The 24,197-nt window shown below is 46.0% G+C and overlaps 1 protein-coding gene across 7 annotated transcripts in view; it reads left to right on the top strand.

The window, feature by feature from the left end:
* SLC7A2 (solute carrier family 7 member 2) overlaps nt 1-24,197 on the top strand; it is a 177,127-nt gene that overhangs the window by 92,959 nt on the left and 59,971 nt on the right. For all 7 annotated transcript variants that reach the window (XM_077279676.1, XM_077279680.1, XM_077279683.1 and 4 more), the window contains exon 2: nt 21,171-21,561. In XM_077279676.1, the coding sequence (XP_077135791.1) occupies nt 21,186-21,561 (376 nt within the window). In that variant the 5' untranslated portion in view covers nt 21,171-21,185. The remainder of the gene's footprint in view (nt 1-21,170; nt 21,562-24,197) is intronic.

The raw sequence follows: 24,197 nt of genomic DNA, 5'->3' as shown, positions 1-24,197 counted from the left end.
TATACTTCTTTGATAGTTGGTAAATAAGAATTAAAGGTACAGGGTGTCAAGTACAGGCCACTCTGTCCCGGATTAGCCTTGTGTAAAGTCATGGAGGCCAGTTCTGCTACGATGACTTCTGTGTTCTATATATTTTCTTAATACCCCTGGTATGACCCAATATAAGGCCTCTTTCACACATCCATGTCCGTGGTGACAGTTTTCACACGTACCGAAAACACGTACACACGTAGACCCCTTCAAATGAATGGGTCTGTGCACATATCAGTGTGTTTCCATGGTCCGTGTGTCCATGTGCCCCAAACATAGACATGTCCGTTTTTTCCGTCAGCACGGACTGCAAAATGTCCCGCACACATGCACATGTAGAACACACATTGATATCATCCGTGTGACCACGCATCGGCAGCGGGGAAGAAGCGCTACAGTAAGCGCTGTTCTCCGGCAGCAGGTGCTGAAGACGGCTCTCATCATTGTCCCCTACTCTGCCGGCGATCGGAACGAGCAGAGGAGAATGATGAGAGTTATATTAAAGTCAGAACGGTGACAGCAGGTGGGGGCTTTTGGGACTCTTACTCCCATCATCCGACGCCTACTGCTGCTAATAACAGTGACAGCAGGAGCGGCGGATGGGGGCACCCGGAGCCGGGCCTCTGAGAGTCTCTGTCCAATTCTGGGGTTGTCACGGTGGCTAGACCCGGTCCGTGGCCCTGTCTGTCAGTGGGGGACGTCCAGTACAATAAGTGGTGTTGTAACGGTGCAGTTGTAGGGTGCAGGTCGCGGTAAATAACGAGGACACCAGGTTGCAGTCTCTTTACCTCTTTACTGAAGATCTCTGGGTCCTCAGTCCAGAATACGGCTCACCAGGCTGCGCAAGTCCGGCCGGTCCAATGACACTTCCAGAGTTCTCTTCACAGGAGGAAATCTGTGCCTTCCCCCTAGCGCTATGTGTTGTAGTCCTTCCCTGCTGCGCTTACGGAAAGTACCCCACAACTGTTGTGTCTGTTTCTTAAGTTCCCTCACAACTCGACTAGATGATGTTCTGCTAATCCTCCGTCCCTCCCTGAGGTTCGGGTAGGAACGGCACCCGTTTGACGGGTAGGCCTGGAGTTCTTCCGGGACCCTAGAGACGCCCCTCTCCCACAATTGCCTCCCAAGACTTCATAGGTGATTTGAGTTAGACAGCCTGCCTGAGACTGACTGTCCTGCCGCTGTTTGGAGTATTGCTTGAAGCTGAATGTTATTCTACTCCCTCGGCGTTCCGGCCACCGGTAGTGCGCCTCAGTAGGATGTTGCTTCGGTCTTACAGCACGACTCCTACTGGTATTTCTCCTTTTGCGTGATCCCGTTTCTCACTCAGCACAATCTATCTCTCTTCTAATCCTTTCTTGGGCACCGCCGCTACCCGGAGCAGGCACGGTCCCGTTACGTTCGTTCTCGTTGCCAAGCCTCTGTCAGGATCCCACCCCTGACAGAGACCCTACTGTATCTTCCCCTACAACACCCCCTGCCACAAGGTGTTGCCTGGTTCCAACCCAGTCAGCTTTCTGATCTAACTTCCTGCCTGACCCCCAGTTTACCCACTATGGTGGGGAGTGGCCTAATGAATAGCACCCTTAGCTCCCCCCGGAGGCCCGGCTGTGAAATGTATTGGTGTCTGTGATACCTGATCAGATGAACTCCTTCAGTGCCATCGGACGCACCATAGCTCCCCATAGTGGCGGAGCCACAGTACTGCAACGACCAGGACTCTGGGGCGCTGCACTCCCCCCTGGTTAAACACAGTACTCCGGGACTGGGAAGAAAACAACAATACAAGTTTAGCAAAAAGACATACAATTTTGTTGAGTGCAATAACAATAAGTATACTTGAACAGGCTTCCCTTTATGGGAGGTAAGGACACTTGAACGTTACAAACATGGTTAAATAACATAGCAACATGCTATAAATAACTCTTCTTACCCAACCGGGTATTCTACTAAGTGCAAAAATTGCTGAACAATACTTTAACGTTGCCTTTAAGGACATACACTCTGTATCCACTAAAGACCTTCCTATAATCACATTATAAGGTAATTTAACTTTTTCACTCTCCTTCTTTAAATCTGCAGGACCGCCTGTCCTATCGGCACCAGACCTACTGCCTCTCCTTTCTGTTACAGGACCGCCCCGTTCAGCCAGGGCCTACCGCCTTTTCAACTTCTATACACAGTATAGATCATAACATTACTTTCAGTTTTAGAAGCACTGAGCCATCTACGTATGGCTCCTAGGAGGACTCACTACCTAACCCCTACGGGTTCACTTTCTGTCCTCTGTAACACATTATTAACTCTTTCTTTACAAGAAACTAACTTTCTATGGAGGACTCAGGGTTTACCTTCTATCCCCACTTTCTATCAACATTATCAATCATTCCTTTTCTTCCGAGAAACATCATCATCATTTCTTCACAATTAACTGGTTGGATACATATAACTTTCTCATGTACACATTATCATCACTTTCTTTCATCAAACATTATTGCTACCTGTCTTAAAGCAATATCACCGTTTAAGTGCAACAATTGAACATCCCCTTTAAGAAGGGACCAAGTCTCTATGAGGTAGCATTTCTTCTCAAGCTACCAGTCCTTACTCAGCAAAGGTTCCAGTGTGGTATCTTCACAAAGAGTCCTTCTTTAAGTAAAACCAGTAGGGAGCACCTTTAATAAGGTGCTAACTATATACAAAAAGTTTGCATCATGCACTGTTCATGATTACAGCAGTTCTTTTCAACTAAAACTTGCGCAAAAACTTTAGAAAAACAACCAAAAACAAACAATAGGGATCCCGGGTCAACAAAGGGATCCCTTTAAAAAGTTAACCCTGAACGGGTTTAGCAGCAAACAGTAAACAAACAATCAGTTAAAGGGAGAACTATTTACATTTTCAGGTTTCCGAGGTTTATCCTTACTCGGGTGGCCTTGGCTCCGGGCCCCCGACTACTGTGGCACGGATACCAGCGGCAGGCCCCGCAGGGACCACCAGGTCACCCGGTGTCTGAATTTGAAGACTGACCCTGCTGGCGAGTTCGGGAGCTACTACAAAGCGCACAGTGGTGACAGTAACGAGATCTGGCAAACCTGGACCAACCATAATTGGGGCCACAGGTGACACTCTCTCAGGCTCACATCGCTGAACATTCCGGGCACGCCATCCTTGTGCGTTCTGGCAACGGGTGTACGTCACCTGATCCCCTTCCCGTAATGGTTCGCCATCCCGATCACAGCAGGGAGTTTCCACGTCGTAACTAGCAACAAAGATGCCAGTCGATAGACCCGGTTCCTGTATAGAGCCCCATCCTTTCCTGGGGTGGAAGGCCGACACAGTTCCCCGCCTTACCACGTCCTTCCCACCATGTACAAACTTCTTGCATTGCGTCTCCCGTTGTTCAACTTCACCTCGCTGTTTCCAGTGCTGGAGCACGCATTGATTGTACTGGTCCCAGGTAAGTATTGCGATGGTGAGACCATCCACCGGAACCCCATCCTGCTCAACCCAGGGGGTGTCCCACCGGAACATCACTCCGTCCGGGCCCACATCTATGGGCTCCCCCCACTTGGTTGGTAGTGGCGGTAATAACTTCCCCATTGCACTGGGGCCGAGGACCACTCGCTCGATTGTGAACGAAGGATTACTGTTGCGGGGAGGATCGGTCACGGGAGCAGTATCGAACGTGGAGGCAGGGGTGTCTTCCGTACCTGCACCTGATGTGATTCCACCGATGTCGATCCGGTCCGCTGACAAGAACGCTGGAGTCGGCTGCAGCTCGGACCGCGGCTCCTCCTCCTCTGGCCCTGGGGTCGGGGTTGGTGGACTCAGCTCCGCTATCTGTTCCAAGGGCCTCGGATCCTCCGGCTGCAGGGGACACAAGTCTGCCTCCGATAGACGAGGGTAAACCGGAGCTGCTCCTCCCTCGTACCGGCACTCGCTGTTCTTCGTCATGATCCGCTGATCGGTGGCAATGCACGCATCGGACTCCGCCATTTCTCCTGGGCCGAGCCTCTCCATCTCCTGCTTCCCGCCGTTGCAAATCAGGGGGTCGTCCTCTGCTTGAAGGCAGGTCCTCACTTTGCAGCCAGAAGCGCAGGGGGCGGTAGCCATTTCTCGCGCCACTCTGGTAGTCTCCTCCCATGGCACGCCCTCCTTCTTCTCTGGCGTAGCAATGGCGGCGGCTTTTGGCGGGAACTTCTCTGGGTCAATGGCAATACACAGTCTCTCAATAAAGTACAGTCCAAGCACAACAAATCACAGTTCCAAGGCACACATGACCTGATTCTTCAGGCTTAAGTAGATCCTGTTCGTGACGCCAAGTTGGAGCGCCCCCACACCGCCGCAGGGCCGAGGGGCACCCGGAGCCGGGCCTCTGAGAGTCTCTGTCCAATTATGGGGTTGTCACGGTGGCTAGACCCGGTCCGTGGCCCTGTCTGTCAGTGGGGGACGTCCAGTACAATAAGTGGTGTTGTAACGGTGCAGTTGTAGGGTGCAGGTCGCGGTAAATAACGAGGACACCAGGTTGCAGTCTCTTTACCTCTTTACTGAAGATCTCTGAGTCCTCAGTCCAGAATACGGCTCACCAGGCTGCGCAAGTCCGGCCGGTCCAATGACACTTCCAGAGTTCTCTTCACAGGAGGAAATCTGTGCCTTCCCCCTAGCGCTATGTGTTGTAGTCCTTCCCTGCTGCGCTTACGGAAAGTACCCCACAACTGTTGTGTCTGTTTCTTAAGTTCCCTCACAACTCGACTAGATGATGTTCTGCTAATCCTCCGTCCCTCCCTGAGGTTCGGGTAGGAACGGCACCCGTTTGACGGGTAGGCCTGGAGTTCTTCCGGGACCCTAGAGACGCCCCTCTCCCACAATTGCCTCCCAAGACTTCATAGGTGATTTGAGTTAGACAGCCCGCCTGAGACTGACTGTCCTGCCGCTGTTTGGAGTATTGCTTGAAGCTGAATGTTATTCTAATCCCTCGGCGTTCCGGCCACCGGTAGTGCGCCTCAGTAGGATGTTGCTTCGGTCTTACAGCACGACTCCTACTGGTATTTCTCCTTTTGCGTGATCCCGTTTCTCACTCAGCACAATCTATCTCTCTTCTAATCCTTTCTTGGGCACCGCCGCTACCCGGAGCAGGCACGGTCCCGTTACGTTCGTTCTCGTTGCCAAGCCTCTGTCAGGATCCCACCCCTCACAGAGACCCTACTGTATCTTCCCCTACAACACCCCCTGCCACAAGGTGCTGCCTGGTTCCAACCCAGTCAGCTTTCTGATCTAACTTCCTGCCTGACCCCAGTTTACCCACTATGGTGGGGAGTGGCCTAATGAATAGCACCCTTAGCTCCCCCCAGAGGCCCGGCTGTGAAATGTATTGGTGTCTGTGATACCTGATCAGATGAACTCCTTCAGTGCCATCGGACGCACCATAGCTCCCCATAGTGGCGGAGCCACAGTACTGCAACGACCAGGACTCTGGGGCGCTGCATATTCATCAGCCGCCTGCGCTATAACGAAATAAATGAATTATAAACTTGGCGTGGGTTTCTCCTATTTTCTTTAACCAACCAGGCAAAACTCACAGCTGAGGGCTGCAACCCTCAGCTGTCAGCTTTTGCAAGGCTAGTTCTCAAGAATAGAGGGGTCACCACGCTGTTTTTTAAATTATTTAAATAAATAATTTCTAAAACCGGTGTGGGGCCCCCCCATTTTTGACAACTAGCCTTGCTAAAGCTCACAGCTGGGGGCTGGTATTCTCAGGCTGGTAAGGGGCCATGGATATAGCCCCCCCAGCCTAAAAACAGCAGCCCGCAGCTGCCCAGTAAAGGCTCATCTATTAGATGCGCTAATTCTGGCACTTTGCCCAGCTCTTCCCACTTTCCCTGTAGTGGTGGCAAAGGGTGTAATATTTGTGGGGTTGATGTCACCTTTGTATTGTAAGGCGACATCAAGCCCACGGCTTAGCAATGGAGAATCGTCTATAAGTCACCTATTCATTACTAATCCTATAGTTATATGGTAAATAAAGACACAGTCAGAATAAAGTCTTTTAAGTGAAAAAATGACACAGACTTCTTTATTATTCTAAATTAAACTATGCTTACGACCTCGCGTAATTCCACCAAAGCCCTCAATCTCCTGTAATAAAAGTAAAATAAAAAAACAACAATATACCATACCTGTCCGTCGTTCTGTCCCACGCCGTAATCCATGTCTGGGGGCTGAATAGTTTTCAACCTGGACGGTGCCAAGATGTGACCATCCAGGCTGAGAACCACTGGTGAATGGGATTCTGAGATTGCAGCCTCAGTGACCGGTGGTGACATCATCGAGGCCGGGCTGAACTGCGGTGACCTCAGGAATGTGGGAAAATGCCGGTGCTGATGTCACCGCTAGTTACTGAGGCTGCGATCTCAGCATCTTTGCACCGTCCAGGTTTAAAACTATTTAGCCCCCGGACATGGATTACGGCATGGGACAGAACACGTGTGCTGCAAGTATTACACACACGGACACACAGACACCACAGATATCTCTGATACCGGTTTTTCCAGTACTCGAAATAGATGTGCAGCGCCCCAGAGTCCTGGTCGTTGCAGTACTGTGGCTCCGCCGCTAAGGGGAGCTATGGTACGTCTGATGGCACTGAAGGAGTTCATCTGACCAGGTATCACAGACACCAATACATTTCACAGCCGGGCCTCCAGAGGGAGCTAATTCATTAGGTTCTATTCATTAGGCCACTCCTCACATACTGGTAAAACTGGGGGTCAGGCAGGAAGTTAGAGAAAAAAGCTGACTGGGTTGGAACCAGGCAACACCTTGTGGCAGAGGGTGTTGTGGGGGAAGATTCGGTAGGGCCCCTGTCGGGGGTGGGATCCTGACAGTGGCCTGGCAATTGAAGAGAACGTAACGGGACCGTGCCTGCTCAGCATAGCGGCGGTGCCCAAGGAAGGATTAGAAGCGAGATAGATTGTGCTGAGTGAGAAACGAGATCAAAGCAACAAGGAGAATACCAGTAGGAGTCGTGCTGTAAGACCGAGGCAACATCCTACTGAGGCGCAAACAACCGGTGGCCGGAACGCCAAGGAAGTATTTCTATATACAGCTTCAGGCAATACTTCAAACCTATGGCAGGACAGTCAGTCAAAGGCGGGCTGTCTCACCTAAATCACCTATACAGTCTTGGGGGGCAACTTGTGGAGAGGGGCGACTCTAGGGTCCCGGAAGAGCTCCGAGCCTACCCGTCAAACGGGTGCCGTCCTAACCGTAGCATCAGGGAGGGACGGAAGATTAGCAGAACATCATCTAATCGAGTTGTGAGGGAACTTAAGAAACAGACACAACAGTTGTGGGGACTTTCCGTAAGCACAGCAGGGAAGGACCGCAACACATAGCGCTAGCAGGAAGGCACAGATTTCCACCTGCAAGGAGAACTCTGGAGGTGCCATCGGACCGGCCGGACTTGCGCAGCCTGGTGAACCGTATTCCGGACTGAGGACCCAGAGACCTTCAGTAAAGAGGTAAAGAGACTGCAACCTGGTGTCCTCGTTATTTACTGCGACCGGCACTTACAACTACACCATCATTCACCACTCTTTCACCGGACGTCCCCCTGACAGGCAGGGCCACGGACCGGGCCTAGCCACCGTGACAACCCCCAGAACAGAGACTCTGAGGCCCGGTACCGGGTACCCCTCGGCCCTGCGGCAGTGGGGGTGCTCCAGATGTGTGAAACCGGCCTCAGAGAAAGAATATACGCCATGCCTGGTTGTGACTTGAGGTGCTCAAGTTGGCTTCCAGCCCGTGGTCAAAGTAAGGTCTGCCAGCTATAAATATGGCCAGTTTACATATATGGGAAAGTTAGGCTAACAATTAAGCTGTCAGGCTCGGAGGTGGCTCTGGACCAACATATTACATAATGCAAATACTGTCTATGATTGTAAGTGGTTTCTTCCCAATCAATGACTTTAACATTTGTTTAACATCCCCAAGAATAGAAATGCCTCAGGCTCTACGTAGTGTATGTGGAGCGCCCCCACGTTAAGGGCAATGGGGTACTCGGTACCGCGTCTACCTCTCTCGGTTCTGGGGATGTCACGGTGGCCCGACCCGGTCCGTGGTCCTTCTGAGGGGTGTCCAATTAAAGGGGTAAAGTTTATCTGGTGTTCGTGACGCCACCTGTGGTATTCGGTCAGGGTGACCGATGCTGCTTAGGGGTCTGCTGGGGTGATGGAATGGCAGCTAGATGGTATACCTTCCCACAGGTGAAGTATGTCCCCAGGGCTTCCCAGATGTGTAGGTGGTGATGGTGGACGGTGTGAGGCGCAATGAATAACGAGGACACAGGGTTGCAGTCTCTTTACCTTTTACTGAAGACTTCAGCGTCCACAGTCCAGAGTACCGTTCACAGGGCAGGCAGAGTCCGGCTGGTCCGAAGGCATATCCAGAGTTCTCTTAACCAGGTGGAAATCAGTAGCCTTCCTACTAGCGCCTGTGTGTTGTAGTACTTCCCTGCTGAGCACCACGGGATAGTCCTCACAACTTTCGTGGATCTTTCTGATGTTCTCTCTCTCTCTGTCCCCCAGATGGTATGGATAGGACAACCCGTATGACTGGGATAGCCTGGGGCTTGTTTGAAGGGACCCTAGAGACCCCCACAGTTTGCCACCGTGTCTTCTTAGGTATTAAGGTCAGGCAGCCAACTTGGAATTGACCTGCCGGTCTCTGAAGTAATGCGTAGAGTCAATTACTCCCTCGGTGTTCCGGCCACCGGCTACGTGCCTCAGAAGGAGGCAGCCTATTTCAGGGCAAAACTCCTCCCGGTGTTTTTTCCTTGTGCTGTGACTTCGTTTCTCACTCTCTACACTACACTTCTCTTCATGTCCTTTCTTAGGATGCTGCCGCATGGGGTGCAAGCGCAGCTCCGTAGCTTTCTATCTCGTGCTAGGCCTCTGACAGGATCCCACCCCTGACAGGGACCCTCTGTCTGCAGCTCAGATTTTCCTCCTTTCCCCCTGTCTGCCTGACAGGTGTTGCCTGGGCAAAGCCCAGCCAGCTTCTCTCTAACTTTCTATCCAACCCACCAGTTTTACCTGTATGTGAGGAGTGCCCTAATAGATAGAAGCAAGGCTCCCCCTGGTGGACTGGAGTGTGAAGTGTAGTGTGTGACTTGTGATACCTGGAAAGATGAACTCCTTTAGTACCATCAGACATAATATCACTCCCCCTGGTGGAAGAGCGACAATACTGCAACGACCAGGACTCTGGGGTGCTGCATATGCAATGAGAATGGATACAGATGTGTCTGTACAGTAGCCTATTAACTGGGCTGTATATGGAATAATAACGCGCAGACTGACTGTATGTGCGTGACTGATGCACATCTTTACAGACTATATCATTTTCCTAGGCTAAGAACTAATTACACACAATTCTGTGTGGGTTTTTTTGTGTACTTGATAACTATGATAATGATAATAACAAAAAAAAATCAATTTTACCAAAGTTTATGAATAGCATAATGAAAATAAAAGGAATAAGTAAAAAAGATATTAAAGAATGTAAATATTATTATATAAAATAAATATTAATATTGATAAAAACATATAAAATTAGGAAATATAAAAAAATGAAATCTTTGGTTTCTAGTATAAGTATTTTGTAAAGCTATTGACTTGGATACTCCTTGTGATATACACCCAATACTTGATATTTAATGCAGTGAACTATTTATGAGGACAGATGACTGATGCTTGGTGTAAAGAATAGCTGTAAATTGGCTGTAATAGCGATTGATAAAGTATATGCACAGCCGACATGAAGAATAAAGGTTGTGGGGGTCCCTATTGTATAGTGCACCTTATGGATGTACGTGCCATCATGCCGACTGTGCACACTAAGGACCCAGCGCTGGCGGTTCCCACCATAGCTATAGTCTGTGTGTGTACAAAGCTCAATGACAGCAACATTAGCAAACAAGTGGGGGTAAAGTTGCCAAAAGGTTGTGCTGCCCTTTTCTCCAGAAGCAATGGGAAAGGGTTGTGGTCAAAGGAACCATGCCAGACTCCAGATGGTGGGGTAGGAAACAACACCAGAAGGGTGCTGCAAGATTTTCCTGACTGAACAACCCCTTTAAGACATAAAACATTGTAGGTTTTACTGCAGACATCTGAAAAATGTCTTGGAAGAGTTAAAATAGGGGGGAATAAAGTGTGTCCTCTTACTCCCCCTGTACTAAACAGCAGATATGTGACTACACCCTGTTTCCCACAACTTTAGCAGTCTGGCAGGCCAGTGTGAAGGAAAACCGTTCCTATAACCCTTTACTTAAAGGGCTGTTATCTAATAGAGAGCATTAAAGCGTGCCCAAGGGTAAAGGTGCATTTACAGCTGCCAAGCGCGGAGGTAAAATGAGCACCGGACCGTCAGCTACATACAAGCACTCACCAGGTCCAATCCAACCACCTTAGGAAGGAGTGTATTGCTTGTTCATTGGGTGATCACAGACCTAATTATACAAGCCGATAATCAGCCAATGAGTGCTATCCGAGTGCTACCCGAAAAAAAAACAACCACACTCGGACCAATGTTATTCAATGAGGCAGTGCAGATGAGCGATTTTTTTTCACTGACTGAATTGCATGTTAAAAAAAATCACAGCATGCATGATTTTCCTCCAGAAATCGGACGAGATTCACCCGTTCGGAGACTCACGGACCACACATGGCAAGTGAGAAAAAAATCGACCAACTTTTCTGGATGTAAATCGGACCAATTTCTTTATACCGTCATGTGACCCTAGCCTTAAAAACACTCATTCACGATTATCAACCTGTCGAAATAGGTGTGAAAGGAGATGTCCAGCTTTCTGCCACACTGTACCACAAACCTGACCATACCTGAAGATATGATGTTATATTATGCATATTATAGATTTACTTTAAGATAAAACTACTCCAAACATCATGATGATGATGATGAGATATCCTACACGAACAACTGCTTCATCAAGCCCGACCCTGAGCACTAAATATCGTATCACACGGCCACCTTTAGGCACAGACCTCATGTTCTTATTGGAAAACCAATCTGATCCAACGAGACCAGAAATATTTATATATGTCACCAGATGGCTGTGATCAGGGGCGTAACAATCGCAGTCACAGAGTTTGCCACTGGGCCGGTGCGGGTGATGCCAGTGCAAATTTCAACTGGATATGTGTCTTCTGACACACGTTCAACTGAAGTGAAGAGTCCCATGCGCTGTGATACACGCTGCCGGCCAATCAGACGCCAGCAGCTGACATCGGTGTGCATGTAACCTGGGGCGCATAGCAGTGACATCATGCGCTTCCATCCCTTGAACTCGGGAGTCAGTTGCCCGCTTCAGAATAGTGGAGGTGGAGAGTGGAATGACGGTAAGTATAATCATTTTTATTTTCTATGCATTAAAGAACAGCGGCAGAATGGTGGACATATACCAGGATGGTGAACATATGGATGGGGATGGGTCCCAGGCAGGATAAAGGACATATATACCAGGTTGTGATATATATATATATATATATATATATATATATATATATATATATGTATATATATATATATCAGGATTGGCCCAGGACGGGGAATATATGTACCAGGATGGGGGATATATACCAGGATGGGGCCCAGGATAAGGGACATATATACCAAGATTGGAACATATATATCAGCATGTGTTCAGGATGGGGGACATATATAACAGAATGGGACCCGGGATGGGGAACACATATACCAGGATGGAGTCAATATATATCAGAATGGGGCCAGGATGGGAAATACATATACCAGTATTGAGGACATATATATATATATATATATATATATATATATATATATATATATATATATATATATATATATATATATATATATATATATATTAGGATGGGGCCAGAATGAGGAACTTATATACAGCTCTGGCAAAAATTAAGAGACCACTGCAAAATGTTCAGTTTGTCTGATTTTTCTCTTTATAGGCATATTTTTCAGTAAAATGTAAATTATTCTTATTCTATAAGCTTCTGACAACATGTCTCCGAATTTCCTAGCAATAAATTTTGATTTTTTTCTGAAAAGGAGAAATGGTCCAAATTAAAAAACAAAATAAAACAGTGCTTTCCGACCTCAAATAATGCAAAGAAAACAAGTTCATAATAATTTAGAAACAACGATACTAATGTTTTAACTCGGGAAGAGTTCAGAAATCAATATTTTGTGGAATAACCATGATTTTTAATCCCAGCTTTCATGCGTCTTGGCATTCTTTCCACCAGTCTTTCAGACTGCTTCTGACACAAAAATGTAAGCAGTTCTTCTATGTTTGATGGCTTGTGACTGTCCATCATCCTCTTGATTACATTCCAGAGGTTTTCTTTTTTTTTGAACCAAATATTTTTTATTGTGCAAAAGATATACAACAATATCCATTCAAATAACAAGGTACATCAGTGTTTTTAATTTTAAAAGAAACAAACCCACCCACCCCCCTCCCCCCTTAACTACCAACTCCAACCATACATTACTTTTGGAAAGAAAAAAAATTGAACAATACATAAATATTTATTGTTAGCATCACTTTACCACCACCCTTCAGTTATTCCCATCCAGCCATGGCTGCCACAGCTTTTGAAAAAATCCCATCTTATTCCTCTTACTATAAATGCTTTTTTCGAGCTGGACAATATGGTTCGCTTGTGCGATAAACTCTCTTCTAGTAGGAGGTTCCTCCCTAATCCAATACCTTGCGATCACCTTTCTCGCAATGAACAATAGTCTAGCAATTGCCATTTTGGCAGTTTTGTCAGTCAGGATTTCCTCCACATACCCAAGTACACATACCACCGGATCCCTAGGAATCGAACACCCATACATCACCCCTATCTGGTTCAGCACGACAACCCAGTATGCGAACAATCTAGGACACAGCCACATCATGTGCAGTATACCAGCCTGAGACTGGGAACACCTGGGGCACCCAGAGTCGTCCCTGAGCCCAGCTTTAAACAACATTTCAGGTGTCCTGTAGGCCCTATTTATCACATATAGTTGCGACAGTCTCCCAGGTTCACTCATCGACAGCCTGGGTATGTATTCCAGTATAGACTCCCACCTATCATCATCTATTTGCCCCAGTTCCTCCTCCCATTTCCCTCTGGCCTTAATAGGGTAATCCATTAGAAAGGTATGTAATAAATCGCCATATACTTCGGATATTGCCCCTTTCGTTCCATTGTTATTTAATATAAAATCCAACATTAGATCCTTCTGAATCACTATAGACCCTCTCTTTTTTTGTGCCTGAAATGCGTGCTGAACCCGTCTATATTGATACAACTTTAAGCCCGGGAAATGAAATTCCTGCTGCAGCGCATCAAAAGATTTAAGATTCCCACTGTGAATCAACTGACCTATCAATCCAATGCCTTTTTCCCTCCACTCTCCCATTCCTTCCATATGATTACATTCTTGAAAAGAGAGGTTATCCCAAATAGGCGAAAATTCAGTGAATTTCACAACCCCTCTTATACCTTTAATCGTCTGCCATACCGCATGAATTAAATTTATGGTATGAAAACAAGTTCCCAGCTTCTTAAATATGCCTGCTTCTAAACCCTGACCCAAGGGCCACCTGCCAATAATATGTACCAGGCTACTGTGTCCCTGACCTTTCTCAAGTCCTTCCCCCCAACCCCTAAGATGTTGGCTTTGCGCAGATAAAAAGTATAACCAGGGATTAGGTAGGGCAAGTCCCCCTTCATCTTTAGGCCTCTGCAGTATCTCCTGCCTAATTCTAGGGTTCTTCCCACCCCACACCAATTCCCCAAATAATGATCTTAATTTACGAAATCTGGTCAGAGGGATCCACACCGGAGAGTTATGCAAAATATACAAAATCTGTGGCATCACCACCATCTTAAGTAGATTTACTCTACCCACCACCGACAAATGTAGCTTATTCCAAGCTGAGATTTTGGCGCGTAGTTTGTGTATTAAAGGCTCAAGATTAAGTTCCTTAAATCTAGTTAAGGGAAGAGAGACCTGAATCCCCAGGTATTTAAATTGCGTCACCACCCTTAATTTCGTATTCTGCTCCACCTCCCCCGTACATTCCACTTCTCTATCCACCTGCATAACACTTGATTTATCCCAGTTGATAATCAATCCAGAAATTTGCCCAAATCCTTCAATTAATGCAATCACATTTCTTAAAGTCTCCCCAGGATCCTCAAGAAAAAGCAAAATATCATCTGCATATAAAGCAATTTTCTCCTCCATTTTCCCATACACAAACCCCTTTACCAATTGAGACTTTCTGATAGCCGCTGCCAGTGGTTCCACTGCCAGAGCAAACAGCAACGGGGACAACGGGCACCCCTGCCGCGTACCTCGAAAGAGCTGAAAGCTCTCCGACAGTGCGTTGTTCACCCTAAGTTTAGCCACTGGAGAGGAGTATAGGAGTCTCACCCATGACACAAAAACTGGCCCAAACCCAAAGCGACCCAGAACCCACCACAGGTATTGCCATTCTATGCTATCGAAGGCTTTATGTGCGTCGAGGGAAACTACCACCCTCCTACCAGCATTCTCCGCCGGTATCTGCATATTAAGGAATAGCCTTCTCAAGTTGATGGCAGTGGATTTATTAGGCATAAAGCCGAATTGGTCCGAATGAACCACCTTTTCTATCACCTGGGTCAGTCTGTTCGCCAAGGCCTTAGCCAGAATCTTAACATCTGTTGTCAGGAGTGATATCAGTCTGTATGACTCCGGCAACCGCGGGTTTTTATCAGGTTTAGGGATGACCACAATAGTGGCCTCCCTCATGGAAGCGGGCAATATTCCCCTCTCCAGTGACTCCTCAAACACCCCCAACAATCTGGTCAACAACTCTTCAGAAAGGACATCATAGATCTCAACAGGGACGCCGTCAGCCCCCGGAGCCTTCCCCCCTGCCATCGACCTCAAGGCCCCCTCCAACTCCTCCACCGTAAGCGGCCTATCTAACGAATCTCTATCCTCAGCTTCCAGCCTAGGCAAATTAGCCTCCTCTAAAAATCAATTAATTTCATCTTCCCTTTGCCCCGTGTGCGATGTATATAATTTGCTATAAAATCCCTTAAACCCTTCCAAGATTTGGGCTACCTGCGTTACAATATTACCATTTTCTAATTCCAGAGCGTGTACATGTGTCGAGTCCCTCTGAGCAGATGTTATCACCGACAGTAGGTGACCCACTTTCTCCCCTTCCGCATAAAAGGCCTCTCTTTGGAAAGCTCTTGCCCTCTCCGCTTTGCGTAAATGTAGTTTATTAGCCTCCTCCTGAGCCATCTTCATACGGTTCATGGTGTCCTGAGTACGTACATTGCTCAATGCAGCCTCCGCTGCCTTCAATTCTTCCAATATGATTTTGTCAGACTCCCTTGTTTTTGTTTTATGCCTAGTAATCTCTTTAGATAGTATTCCCCTCAAATAAGCTTTCATGGTATCCCATACCACATGCTTCGCTGCACTACCATCATTAAATTTAAAAAATTCCCCTATCTCTTCCCCGATCTTTCCCATATCAAGAATTTTTAACCAGAAAGGGTTAATTTTCCACCCCAATTTAACCGCCTCCCCAGGGCCTTCAATTTGCAGTGTTACTACCAATGGACTATGATCCGACAGTACTCTAGGCTTGTAGACTATCTCCTGTACCATCCTATCCATTCCTTCATTACCCAGGGCCAAATCAATATGGGATAGAGAGCCATATGTCGCCGAATAACAGGAGAAACAGTGTATGTCGTTGTTACGAACTCTCCACAAGTCCCTCCATGCCACCTCTTTTAAATAGCTACCAAATGCTGTTAAATTCCCCTCCTTCCTCAACATAGCATGCTGCCCCCTATCCCAGTGATCATCAATAATATTGTTCATGTCTCCCATTATGAGTAACGGAACTCCTCCCCACCTGCCAGATAAATTTAGGATTTCCTGTAGTTTTTTCCCCGAGTACGGTAGAGGAATATACACCGACACTACACACAACAGCTTAGCATATATCTTACACACAAGGAATACATATTGTCCATCACTATCTATTACCACCTCTACCTCCTCGAAAGGGACACTAGTATGCACAAGTATTGACACTCCTCTAGCGTAGGCCGAGAATGTCGCATGATATGCCTTTCTCACCCATCTTTTCTGCAAGAAACCCGTCTTTTCTTTTACTAAATGAGTCTGTTGAAGGCATATCAGCGAGGGTCTCTGCTTCAAACTATATTGCAAGATAGCATTACGTTTGGTATCGTTCGATAGACCCCTAATGTTCCAGCTCAAAATTTTTACTTTATCCCCCATCATTTTGTATGATGGTAAAACTGCTCAGCTTCCATCCGTTGGTTTCCCTTTTCCCCCCAACCTGGGCCCACCCAGGGCCCACCCACCCAAAACACCCTCCCAAATCTTCATTATACAAAACAAAACCCTAACCTTACCCTTCCCTTCCCTCAATACCTTCCTCCCCCAAAAACCCCCCAAAACTTTTTACCAATCAAGAAAAAGTCTCCTACTCCCTCTCTGTATGAGAAAGGGGAACGCGCTTTCGCAGACATTCCAGAGGTTTTCAATGGGGTTCAGGTCTGGAGATTGGGCTGCCGATGACAGGGTTTTGATGTGGTGGTCTCTTAATTTTTGCCAGAGCTGTACCAGGATGGGAGACATATATATACTAGGATGGGCCCAGGATAAGGGACATATATACCAGAAAGGAGTCCAAGATAGGAGACATTATTACGTAATGGAGGAGTGGGGGAAACTCATATATCCTTAAAAGATTTAGACAGCTACAAGAGCCCATACACCTGACCAGTATTCAGAGGCGGGGGTTCCAAAGTTTTCACTGAGGCCCTTTGAACTTTAATTAAGCCACTGATAGTACTGCACAGGGCCACTACCTACGTACCATGTGCCATATGACATACTGGTGTCTTCTCAAGTAGCGAGGGATCTTTATACCCTCTCGGGTGTCAGGGCTTAGATGCCACTGCTACCTGTGCAACTCTACTACCACACACCTGTTGATGTAGTAGTCTTAAAATATTTGATGTGCCAGTTAGGGAACTGTGGGTCTTAAGTGTAATAATTAACCCCTTTCTGAAATAGGTATGCACCGTTATGCCTTATCTTGGGTGCATGGAGCAAGCTCAGGAGCTGAGCCCGCACTATACATGGCAGCTGCCAGCTATCTTATTCAAGCACCACTACCTCTAACAGCAGTGACTGTAGCAGGCGCTAATCTATGTGGTGCGATCCAAGGGGGTCCATGCCAATGCCCATCAGACCCCTGCAGATGGTGAGATGCTGACATACTGCCATGACAGGCAAGGACTTACTGAAGGCCCTCATTGCCACCATAATTGTAGCACAATGAAGCCGAGTCTGTGGCTGGGCTTCATAGGAGATTGTTAATTTTCCTACATACTGCAATGCTGGAATAGTTCAGTATATAGTAAAAGTGACATTATATTTTTTTTTTACACATTTTGGAATTTTGTATTAACAAATAAAATATACAACTTTGGCATTGGTATTGCCATAACCATCCTGTCCTGCAAAATAATATTGTCAAGTCATTTTTACCATACAATAAACACCGTAAAAACAAAACCCCAAAAATAAATAGCCGTATTGAGTTTTTCTTCACCAGTCCACTTCACTTGGATTTTTTTTTCTCATTTTTCATAACATTATATGGTAAAATGAAGTCCCAAAAGGGAGGGGAAAAAAAGGTGTGCAAAAACGAATATTTGTCCGATCATGAAAGGGTTAAAAGACTCCCTAAGGGTAGGTGTCCACGTTCAGGATTGCATCAGGATTTGGTCAGGATTTTTCATCAGTATTTGTAAGCCAAAACCAGGAGTGGGTGATAAATGCAGAAGTGGTGCATATGTTTCTATTATACTTTTTCTCTATTTGTTCCACTCCTGGTTTTGGCTTACTAATACTGATGGAAAATCCTGACCAAATCCTGATGCAATCCTGAACGTGGACACATACCCTTAAAGTAATTAACGTATGAAAAAACTGTCATCCTGTGTGTTTCCTTCTTATGGATATTACAGTGTTGATGTAGAATGTGAGGGCTCATTTCAACTTGCGAGAAACACGTCCGTGTCTCGCATGTGGAAACCAAGCTCTGGCGCCGGCACTTTGGAGCGGAGCGTGCAGCTCCATGTGTTCCTATGCGGCCGCACGCTCCGCTCTGGAGTGCCAACGCCACAGCTTGGTTTCCACATGCGAGATACGGACGTGTTTCTCGCAAGTGGAAATGAGCCCTTAGTGTGATTTCCCAGTGAAATGTTCTTACATTTGAGGATAGTATAGTGCACACACGATCCAGATATATCTCTGTGCCATATTTCCTCCTGTGTGTGTCTTCATTCCCATTACATACAGGATTTATGGATCGCGTAGTCACAGCTATTTGCACCATGTCAGGGACCATCCAATCACCGGTCACTTTCTCCCTCCACCCCCATAAGTGAACAAGCAAACACGCTATGTGAAAGAGCTTTCCTAACACTGGCAGTATATGGCTCATGTTTGCCAGCTGTGCACAGTCTGATGCCGGCCGAGGAAGCAAATTGGGATTGATCTGTAAAGAATTATTTATATAGGAAAATATTGGACACAAACACTCAGGTTTTTCATCTCATTGTTTCAATATCCTTTTACATCTTACAGTACAACTACTAGTGCTTTACATATTGTACTATGGTGTTTAGATCGCCTTTATGTTTGACACATTCTGCAATGTTGTTTTTCTCTATTTCTGAAATATATCAATTTCTCTATTCCTCTCATTACAGTAAGATCATTCTTGGGTGGTCCGAGACACAAATTAATTCTCATTCTATTGAATCCCATAATCTATTTTTAATATACTTTAATTAAAAAGTCCCTATCCTTCCCTAACTACACTATGTAACTGCTTTATTTTTTTTTTAATTACTTTATTTTTGACGCATCATGCTGGGATACTCAAGCAAAGCGTCATCAGGGGCATAGGCTGCGGTCATTGGTGCAGCCTCTGCCCCTTCCCTAAACGAACCGTCATCAGTGGCATGCGTTTCAGCTCTACTGAGCCTGCGTCTGTTGTTTATTTTGACAGATGCTCAGTAGATTCTTGTCACTGTACGATGTGCACAATGACAGTGCGCTCTCTTGTCGGCTCTGATCAGAGATAATAAGCCAGCAACAGAGCGCACTGTCAATTCTCAGTGTAAAAGGATTAGGCTAGGTTCACATTGCGTTAGTGGGTGATCGCTAACGGACAGCGTTGCACGGCGAAAATGTCGCAATTAACGCCGTGCAACGGGTCCGTTAGCGCACCCATTGACAGCAATGTAAATTTCGCCTGCAGCGCATCACTAGCGCGTGCCTTTTTCGGCTCGCGCTAGTGATGTGCCGTTCTTCTGTGACGCGCCTCGGACGCTGCTTGCAGCGTCCGCGGCGCGCCCGAGGTCCGTTCCCCGCTCTCGCAGATCGGGGATCTGCGAGAGCGGGGACGTTAACGCGACCCCTGAACGCGGCCCCTAAATAAACATTGCGTTAGCGCAATCCGCTAGCGCTAGCGCTAAACGGATTGCCCTAACGCAATGTGAACCTAGCCTTACACAGTGTGCATGGACCAGCGACCCTGCAAGTGAGATCACCTGCGGCGGCGCTGTGCTTTGCAAGCTGGGTATTTGTCTTGTTACTTCTGATCAAAATTATAATATTAAATAGAATATTAAAAAGTAGGTTAAATTATAGCATTAAATTTATAGGCAATTAGAATGAAAATTGTGATTCAGACCACCCCTTTAACATAAAAATACAATTTTTATATGCTGTACACTGATCCAGGCTGCGATTAAGACTAATAAATGTTCCTATATGTGTCACAAATACATATAGGAGAAGTGGACTTTTATGAATATGGTCATCTCCAATGGAGTTATAATGACTGCCGAATCAGCTCCTCACTTAGGGCAAGCAAATGTATTGTAGGCATGGAAAAGTGTGCAAGATTGGCTTAATATTACATTGCTCCTACATAATAATTAGATATGAAAAGGTGGAAAAGCAGGTACACTGATAAGTATATGATTTTAACAAACAGATCTGAAGAATTAAACCTTTTTTTCCTTGGAGCCCAAAGTTTACCATGTATCTCTCCAAAATCCAATCCTACACTCATTAACCCTTATACACCATTACCTGTTAGTTGCAGGTTGTACTCTATACTACACATGTTGTTGGGCTGTTTTTTATTTCATGTGCCATTTGGTATATCTTTATTGTAACCTTGGATTAAAGGGAAGTGTTTCTCTTGATAGATCAGATATAGGTTGCAGTCAGACAACTGTATAAATTGGACCGAGATCAAACCTTAATGTACGGACTGGCCGGCAGCACTCCCGACCCGAGCGTGACAGCTTCATGTATTGCTATGCAACTGTCTGGAGAGCCACTGGCCAGTCCGAGTATTATATGTCCATCTGGCTGCGCCCATACTCTGAGGACTATGTGCCCTACAAGCTAGTGATGCCACTCCTTTCACTTAATTGTCATATCCAGAACCACTATTTACTTTCAGATATGAGATTAATCTGCAGGTAAATAGCATTTACATCCTGTGTAGCTGGCCTACTGAAGCAGCAGCTAAAGGGAGAAAATGAGGTTGTTATTCTCCCAGCAGCCGACCGCAGAACATGTGTAAACACGACATGAGCTGTTGCGTATAATGACAGCCTATTTGATCAGAAAAGTCTATTACTGATTGTACAGAGCACGCTCTGCTCCTCTAATTAATAATAATAATAGGCTATTAAACAACAACAGAATGGCAAGCATAGTAAAGCATGGATGTTGAAAATGTAGAAAACATACTGTGGAAAAGCAAACAGATTTACTTTTCTCCCTGAAGCTGCACAACTTGTGACTTAATCTGTTATGACTAGAAAAATGCTTTACTTGCGATGATTATTCAGTCATGTGTAATATTGGTGAACACGGCCTTGTGATATTTTTCATGAACTGTTTTTTCTTTTTCCCATGCTTAGAAAAAAGACGCCATCATGGTTCCCTGTAGAGCAGCTTTATCAGCTGCTCGATGTTTACTCAGAAGAAAGATTGTAACGTTAGACAGTCTTGAAGATTCCAAACTATGTCGCTGCCTGTCGACCGTGGACCTCATCGCTCTGGGAGTTGGAAGCACTCTTGGAGCTGGAGTCTATGTTCTTGCTGGAGAAGTGGCAAAGTCAAACTCTGGACCCAGCATTGTCATTTCCTTCCTTATTGCAGCCTTGGCATCTGTCATGGCAGGCCTCTGCTATGCTGAATTCGGAGCCCGGGTGCCGAAAACTGGATCCGCTTACTTGTACACATACGTCACGGTTGGAGAACTCTGGGCATTTATTACAGGCTGGAATCTTATTCTATCTTATGTCATAGGTAAGGCCAATGTTCTAATTTACTGGCTCGGTTTGGCCAGTTGGCAAGCTATCTGATGGGTGTGCGGATTAACCCGCTACATTATCGCTATCTATCTTGTGGCCTTTCTTACATGGTCGATCACTTATCCGTAGTTCCCTGAACGTTGGTTCTAAATCTGATGGAGCAAGGCGAATATAATTATACTTTTTGCTAAATTTGCATTCAGTTTTGAATTTTATTGCAGTATGAAAAACCTGGAGAACCTGGCAGCATGGACTATATACAGTACATGTAGGTATTTTACTGACCTAATAGCCAAACTGGATTTGGCCCGGGGCGTATAACAGCAGGAGAGATAGCACTAAAAGGCTAAACTCAAAAATCAATATCGAAGTAAACAAGGATATGTTGTACCCAAATTCAGAGCCATTTTTCTATAGTCCTCTGTAAACTACTGTTGCCTCAATCAACAGTGACAGATAATGATTTTATTGCCCATTGATATCAATGCAGCAAATTCTTGTTTTCAAAAAAGGAATGGGACCTTGTTTTTATATAATAGTTATCTGTAAATCACACTTGGAAGAAGAGATCCCCTGTGGGTAATTTTTTTTCCTTTATTTTACTTCCATCATGGTCAAATATTTGCTAAAGTGGAAGGTTATCTGCATAGAAATAGGCACAATGGGATTAGCTACAGTCAGAGCGACACACAAGTTCGGGTCAGACGCGACTTCTCTTATTCTTTATTGTTGGTCTACAAAATATACGTAAAACCTTTAACATCCAGGCACAACACTCAAATTATTCCTGCTTACCTGAGCCCTAAGGCCGGGGTCACACTTGCAAGTGCCATGCAAGAAACTCGCGCATCAATACCCGGCACTGCCGCCGGCACTCGGGACCAGAGCGTGCGGCTGCATAGAAATACATGCAGCTTCCCTCACCATTCAGGTCGTTTTCTACCAACCACCTGAAAAAGAAACAAGTAGGGAATATGTCCTCTCACCAATAACTGTGGAGACCAGCAATTCTCAGTAGCAGAATCGCTAGAACTGACGCCTTGTTCCTCTTCAGATGGTTTTCCTGCACTCATTACTAACCCAGTAAGGAAGCAGCCCAACATCTGTACTAAGGCCACAGAAAAAAATCAGCCCGGAAGGGAAGAACAGGCCCCTCTACCAAACCTGCCTATCATTCCAGAAAAATCCAGGCTCGAAAACAGGATTTACCAGAGCCCTTAGCCCTACTTTACAAGGGATAGCCAGCTTTACTGGATTCCATAGACCTCACCCATAATTTCCTGGATGATATATGAATGATTATTGCCTAGACATTTGTCTGGTTTTGAAAAGTTGGCCACAGGAATAGGATTCTTAGCGCTACATCACACCAATTTAAGCAGGGTCTACCAATAGTCTACTAAGGACATCACCCTAAGGCTACGTTCCCACGATGAGCTTTTGGTGAGCTTCTAATGTTGGAAAAAACTTGAAAAAATCCAGCTCCAGGAGAAAGAAATATGTTTAGTTAAAATCCAAATTTTATTTTGAATAACATGATAAAAATCCCAATAACAAGTGGCTGAAAAGAGGATCACATAACAGCCCTCACTGAACGTGTTTCAAACACTATTGTGTTCTTAGTCTTCATACTGAAGACTAATAGCGGAGTCACACATAACGATATCGTTAACGATATTGTTGCAACGTCACACTTTTGGTGACGTAATCAACGATCCCGCTAACGATCTCGTTATGTGTGACAGCGACCAACGATCAGGCCCCTGCTGGGAGATCGTTGGTCGATGGGAATGATCAGGACCTTTTTTTGGTCGCTGATCACCCGCTGTCATCGAGTCGTGTGTGACGCCGGTCCAGCGATGTGTTCACTTGTAACCAGGGTAAATATTGGGTTACTAAGCGCAGGGCCTCGCTTAGTAACCCGATATTTACCCTGGTTACCATTGTAAAAGTTAAAAAAAAAAAAACACTTCATACTCACATTCTGATGTCTGTCACGTCCCCCGGCGTCCACTGGGTTGACTGTGTCAGCGCCGGCCGTAAAGCAGAGCACAGCGGTGACGTCACCGCTGTGCTCTGCTTTACGGCCAGCGCTGACACATTCAGTGCAGGGAAGCTCTCGGCAGCAGCGCGTGCATATTAGCAGCGCTCCTGCCGAAAGCAGTTTTAACCCTGTGGACGCCGGGGGACGTGACAGACATCAGAATGTGAGTATGTAGTGTTTTTTTTTTTTTTACTTTTACAATGGTAACCAGGGTAAATATCGGGTTACTAAGCGCGGCCCAGCACTTAGTAACCCGATGTTTACCCTGGTTACCCGGGTGCTGCAGGGGGACTTCGGCATCGTTGAAGACAGTTTCAACGATGCCGAAGTCGTTCCCCTGATCGTTGGTCGCTGGAGAGAGCGGTCTGTGTGACAGCTCCCCAGCGACCACACAACGACTTACCAACGATCACGGCCAGGTCGTATCGCTGGTCGTGATCGTTGGTAAGTCGTTTAGTGTAACGGTACCTTAAGAACACAATAGTGTTTGAAACGTGTTCAGTGAGGGCTGTCATGTGATCCTCTTTCAGCCACTTGTTATTGGGATTTTTATCATGTTATTCAAAATAAAATTTGGATTTTAACTA

This window comes from Ranitomeya variabilis, chromosome 1, assembly GCF_051348905.1.
Source record: "Ranitomeya variabilis isolate aRanVar5 chromosome 1, aRanVar5.hap1, whole genome shotgun sequence".
NCBI classification, from domain to species: Eukaryota; Metazoa; Chordata; class Amphibia; order Anura; family Dendrobatidae; genus Ranitomeya; species Ranitomeya variabilis.
The sequence above is the reverse complement of the archived record's forward strand: the minus strand, read 5'-3'. Positions and strand labels throughout refer to the sequence as shown.